Below are 6,583 nucleotides of genomic sequence, written 5' to 3'. Positions count from 1 at the left end.
CATATGAGATGTTGCTCCATTATCTATGCACCAATCGTTGCTCATCAAGTCCATAGTGGCCAAAGTTAACCCTGCTGATACATCGTGATTTTTCATTTCATGTACCGTGAAAACATCTTCACCTTCTGTCACGTAATTTGCTTGTTGTTTTGCATTGGCTTTCCTTTTAAAACAATTGCTTGCTTTGTGTGCCCATTTTTAGCAATAGCGACATTTATACGGTTTGTAAGGTCTTTTGGTGGTAAATCCCACTGCGTTCACTTTATTTTCACTTACTTCCGTGCTTTGAAGATCATTAGTAAACTATGGCTTATTTGCATTTCTCCCGTGCTTTGCGTAAAATGCTTCTTGCGTACCACTCCTTCCATCTACCCTTTTCCTTGCTTCAGATTCTTCTAAGAGTTTTATCTTTAAGGACTGTGGATCTGGAAGTTTATCTCTTGATTCTATTGCACACCTGAAATTCTCATAGTCATTTGGTACACTGTATAGGATTATTATCGACAAAAGATCATCAGCGATTTGTATGTTCATCTCCACCAGTTTGTCGACTAAACAAAATAGTTTGTTCAAATGTTCGGCCATATTTTCATTACTTCAAGTTTTGTAAATAGTAATTGCTTTAGAAGTGATGCTTTCTTTGCTGGCCCTTTGGTGCATATACTGTTCCCAACGCCGTCCACGCATCTTTCGATGTTTCACAATTCTTCACATGACATAATTCAGGAGGACTTATTGCAAGAACAATATCAACCTTTGCTTTTCTGTCTTGTTTTATCCATGCTGCTATATCTGGCGGATTTTCCGGCTTCGGCCTTGAATCATCTACGTAGCAACATAAGTCAACTCAATCATAAGTTAAAATTGCTTCAATTTGCAGTTTCCACGTATCATAATTATCTTTCGTAAGCTTTTTAATATGTACGTTTTATCCTACACTCATATTGACACTGATACTGATGAAACTTTAACTCGTGCTTCGTTCAGTTGGCTTGATCGCGTAGCGTGTTAGGTTAAGAATACACTTTTTTAACAATTCTCTTTATATTTGTAGAAAATGCATAGCTCTGGGCCCATAACCTGTTAGAATACTTATTTTACTTGTGGTGTATTTCTTAGGTTTTTTATTAACTTAAATTGGAGATTTACTTTGAACCACACAACTTTATTACTGCTTGATACATACGCAACTTAGAACAAGAAGGAAGTGAACAAAAACATTAAAGCAGGGTTGAGATATTTTTACCCACGACGCTCGCTTCCCCTGTTTTTCGCCCGTATTTCGATCCCCACTACTATTCCCCTCATGCGTGCTCATGCGCGTTCGCGAAGCTCTCCACAGCGCTACCGTGAAAATCACTGCATACCCCCACCAACTATTGGTCCCCACCATGGTCGCGTCGTCCCCACTTTCCGGCCGAGGAAAAAATTATCCGATCCCTGCGTATATGTACGCAAAACGTCCTCTCAACGTACATGTATAACATACGGAAAACGTTCTGTCAACGTACATGTACAACATATGTAAAACGTTCTGCCAACCACGGTCGTATATACAGGTCGGGAAACTCCGATGGTGGGTGTACAGCTCTTATTTGCTACAGTTGTAATTATAAAAGTCGCCACTTGGTCGCCACGCGCTGCAATCAAGTCCTGAACAGGGATCTCGTAATTTTTCGTGCACGGCTCGCTTCCCCTGTTTTTCGCCCGTATTTCGATCCCCACTACTATTCCCCTCATGCGTGCTCATGCGCGTTCGCGAAGCTCTCCACAGCGCTACCGTGAAAATCACTGCATACCCCCACCAACTATTGGTCCCCACCATGGTCGCGTCGTCCCCACTTTCCGGCCGTGGGTAAAAATATCTCAACCCTGCATTAAAGATATAAAACCGTAACTTTACATAGAAGTATAGGTAGCGCTGCTGATAGTCGCGCGGTGTCTAAAGTATTTCAAGTATGAAGTATTTTAATACATTCCAACATGATGTCTAGTAACTACTCGAAGCTGCTCAGCAGGTGGTGGACCCGTAGTTTCGCGCTAATCTGCGGAACGAGTCGGCGGGCTCTTTTGAAGCCCCCGTGCTTTTACATGGGTTTTCCTATACTTTCAATTTTTTACTACGGTACTATAGGCTCATGGATGTCAGAATGTAGGATTTCTCCTCTTCCCGAGCTCTCCCCACTACTGTATGCTGCTGTATGCTCAATGTGCTCTCCCGACTTACATACGGCATTATTAGACATGTCCCCAATGATCATGGGTAACGTAAATGAGGGCAAAAAAAAGTAGTGGGGGACAGCTCGGGAAGAGGAGAAATCCTACATTCTGGCATCCCTGTGTAGGCTATGCCTTTGACTATGTAATCAAAGGGCTATGCCGGCGCATCTCTCGAATCCAAAATTTCGACACCCACCACATAGAATTTTCATTACGCTTACGGTAATATGAACAGGTCTTTAGGCGGTAAGCGGATTAAGCGGCCGCGTGCGGCCCCGGATATCCGAGGGGCGCCGGAGGAATCCGGAGGTAACTTAAAGAATTTAAAGATTTTAGAAATGATCGAAAAGGTTCAAAAAACGCACCTTAAAATAGTAATAGGAATCTATAATAACAAATTCAATATGCTAGCATCGTTTGAGTATACATACATATAGCCTATACATCCTTAATGGTGCGGGTGTGCTTTTCGTGGAATTGAGTTGGTATGTTAGTACAAATTGACAGAATTATGAATGCAGACAAGTATATTGATATTCTAAGTGAGAATTTAAAAGAAGCAGTGGTAAAAATAGGTTACGACGACGAATTTGTCTTTTAACAAGGTAATGATTCCAAACATACTGCTAAGAAAACTGAAAAGTTTATCGTGGTTTCCAATATTAAATTACTTGAATGGCCAGCCCAAAGCCCCGACTTGAATCCTATAGAGAATTTATGGAGTTTACTGGACGCAAAAGTTGCATTGGACCAATGAAATAAAAAGATCGATATTTTCAATAGGTTAATTTCTAAATTTGAAAAAATTAGTAAAGAGTATATTGAAAATATAATCCCCATGAACTATCATACACCGCTATACGCTATCATGCACTCCCATAAACAATCATACTATCATACAATCATTATAAGCAACTATGCGCTACATTAAACTATCATGTAATTCTCCTAAACTCTCATACAACCATCATAAATCATTATACACTATAGAGCACTATCGTCATCTGCCATACAAGCATCATAAACTGTTGTATGCAATCACAGGCTATTTGTATTGTGATAGTTCAAGACTTCAATTATGTTCTTGAAGTATCGGTTTTCACATTTTTTTATTGATTTATTACTTCTTTATACAGGGTGTCCCAGAAAATGTGTTAGAGCCGAAAAGGGGTAATTCTGGACGTGTTTCTGAACAATTTCCTTTGCCAAAATGCAAAGTGAAGCATGGTTTTTAAATTATTAACGAAAAACACTGACCAATAAGAGCGCATGTGGGCCCTACATGCCTCACTTTGCATTTTGGCAAAATACATTTTGGTAATCACCCCTTTTACATCTGACACTATTCTGGGATATCCTGTACAATCTTGTCACCAAATCGTTTAACACTTTTGACGCTATTTATGCATAACACATTTTGTACTATTATTTGTTTTTGCATTATTCGATTGTTGTTTAATTATTTTACGTTTTATTGTTTATGTATGGTACTTACGACTTGTACTGATTCTAATTGAAGAGTCCCACTGACTAGTTGCAACATACCAACAAACAATAAAATTGTATGCACGAACACTGTTATACTATCCATATTTTAATATAAATCGTAAAACTTGGAAGACACAGCGAAACTGTTTTCCAACTCAATATAATAAGAATTGAATCAAACAAAAACTTTTTTGTCTTAACTTAAAATCATAAATAATTGAAATATAACGTCAGATAAAAGAATAAGAAATAAGAATAATTGAAGAGCAATAGTGAAAATAAGAAATTGTTAATTTATTAATAAACAAATACAGCTGCACTTCACAATTTTAATAACGAAGAAGAAAATGAAAATAAAATAAAGCTCTCTGTTTTTTGTTTAAGTACAAACTTCATTCGGCGTAGGTTCGCTATGCTAAAATCGCGTTTGATAAAATAAAATCGGAAGAGATATCCAAAGATTTTTTGTTCTTTTTATCAACCAGAAGAGGTGGGGGAGGGATTATCTTAATCTTATTAAGACTGATTACATAATCAACCTCGTTAAGAGTTAATTTCCAAATCAATTGACTGAGTCGATTGCTTTAGTAGACGACGTCTGGCAATCAATTTTTTTATCATTGATTTTGACCAATGATTCTATTTATATTTTTCTGATTTCATGTATACACAACTGTTAATGTTTGTACAGTCTAGTATCGTATGTACAATTCTGTTTATTTAAATTCCCTCGAGCCCATATTATTTTTCTCGCAAGGTACTGTATGTATAATCATGAATAATTAATGTAACGATATCACATCAATGTTCTGGGGCATTCATGTTACAGAACGTAAGTAACGATGTCACTTAAATGTTTGATTTATTTGAGATTATATTTCATGTATCTCATTAGAATCTTTCTACTGTATTAAATTTATTTTTATTACATTTACATTATTTTGATAATTGAATGATGGTTATTTCTCTTCGTTGGTGTTAAGGTAGTAATTCTGCAAGATCTTCTTTGTTACGTCGTTCCAAAGACAGTCGAGCTCCAATTTCGTTGGGATGTATTCTTGTACCAGGCTTTTGTAGGTGTCATAGGGACACTTGGTACCGCAGTAGGGAATCTTGTATGGAATTAATTCCTCGGTTACTCCGGTCCAGAGGTACATCTTTGGACAAAAATAATTATGCAAATTGATTGATTATTGGAATTTGTTGATCATTAATATTGGTCATATGTATCTCAATGTTTGGAAATTTTTTTTAACAAGGGTTTATGTTGGAAGAATGTGAAGAAGTTCAGTATTGTTTAGGGCTCTACTGGCTGTCACGCTGAATTTTTTCATACTTTTCGACGCAATGGAAATGGAGAAATTAAATATTATAACAATTATGATTCATTGTAATAGTAAACTAGCAATCTCAAAATTCGAGAATTTTTTGCAAATTCAATTTGCAACCGAAAAATTTGAAAAAAATTCAATGCTATGTAATTTACTATTAACTATTTCTCTGAATTTTTCGTAATTTTTAGTCTACCACAAATGAAGAAATTAGACATTATATTAATTGCAATCAAATCTTTTTTAATATTGGCCATGTTAATACTTTGTGAATATTTCAAAATTTCATTTCGCACCAAGAAATTTGAAAAATTCTGAAACACGTATTAAATCGTCAGTCATGTCTCTGATTTTTCTGAAAAATTTTCATACATCAGAACCGCAAAAAGAAGTATAAACTGCTTCGTAGTACACGTGCCTTTTGTAATAATACCGATTATGCAGCCTTACCTGGACGTATTCCTGGTCAGCGTCCCGCCACTTTTCCACAAATATGGCGGAACTATATAAAGGTATAGCCGGCTCCGTGAACCCGTGAACTTTGGCGAAAGAAGCGACGTTCAATTCATGCCCACTGTACAAGAAAATTTTCGTGTTGTTCCCGGCAATCTTGACATTCTTGCGGTCCATGTTATCGATGAACTCCTTGACAACATTGCCGCCGAATAACCTCTTCATAGTAGGTGTGTAGGATTCGAGTTCGTATTCTATAGCCACTATGGTTTCGATTTTCTGTTGAATTTCTTCGGTTGCCCAAGTGGGCAGAGAGATGTTCATACTCTTCTGTAAATATGAATAAATATTGTAACACAAAATGGCAATCATTTTTGATTTTCGGAAAAAAATAGCGATTTTGGAGGTTTTCGGTTGAAAATTGTGATTGTAAAATTTGTATTAGGAACAATTAGTAATCTCATCACTTCTCTTGGGTGTTAGGTTACAATAATCTAGAAGGGTGACGTAAATTATTTATCATAATTTATCATAAATTATCATATGCCGTCATTGTAGTAGGTTATGGTGTAAAAATTGCATTTAAAACCATTTTTCGTGGGTATTGATTAACAATAATGCAGAATAGAGATATAAATTCATTATCATAATTTATCATACGCTATCGTAAATTATCATATGCCGTCAATGTAGTAGGTTCTGGTGTAAAAAAATGTACTTAAAACCATTTTTCGTGGGTATGCAGGGCTAACAATAATGCAGGATAGTGATATAAAGGACCTAGCTGGATAAGGGGGTCAAATGTGCCCTTGAGCCGAATGAAGCGCCGCTTGCGCCATTCGATAGCTTATCAAAAACGAAACATTCACTACAATTTTTAGCCCTATGTTTCAACCAAGGAGGTAGTAATCGGGAAAATTCGAAAAATCAGTTTTTTGAGGTATTTCCTTACTTAACGCCTTGCGAAAAATCTGAGAAAATTGTGACATGTTCGTAATGTAGCTGGAGATGACTGAGAATTTTTTCAGATTTTTCCCTTGCAAAATGTAGCCGTGAAAAATAAAAAAGTGCTAAAAATAATTTTTTCTCGA

At 36.5% G+C, this 6,583-nt stretch overlaps 1 protein-coding gene across 1 annotated transcript in view; it reads right to left on the bottom strand.

Moving 5' to 3' along the window:
* Positions 1–4,109: 4,109 nt before the first annotated feature.
* Positions 4,110–6,583, bottom strand: part of LOC108626300 (venom acid phosphatase Acph-1-like) — a 4,711-nt gene continuing 2,237 nt past the window's right edge. The window contains exons 4-5 of the mRNA XM_018026891.2: positions 5,490–5,822; positions 4,110–4,865 (exon numbers count right to left, since the gene is read on the bottom strand). Of these exons, the coding sequence (XP_017882380.2) occupies positions 4,668–4,865; positions 5,490–5,822 (531 nt within the window). The 3' untranslated portion in view covers positions 4,110–4,667. The remainder of the gene's footprint in view (positions 4,866–5,489; positions 5,823–6,583) is intronic.

Source organism: Ceratina calcarata, unplaced genomic scaffold (genome assembly GCF_001652005.2).
Source record: "Ceratina calcarata isolate Rehan_Ccalc_2016 unplaced genomic scaffold, ASM165200v1 scaffold393.2, whole genome shotgun sequence".
Taxonomy (NCBI): Eukaryota; Metazoa; Arthropoda; class Insecta; order Hymenoptera; family Apidae; genus Ceratina; species Ceratina calcarata.
The sequence above is the reverse complement of the archived record's forward strand: the minus strand, read 5'-3'. Positions and strand labels throughout refer to the sequence as shown.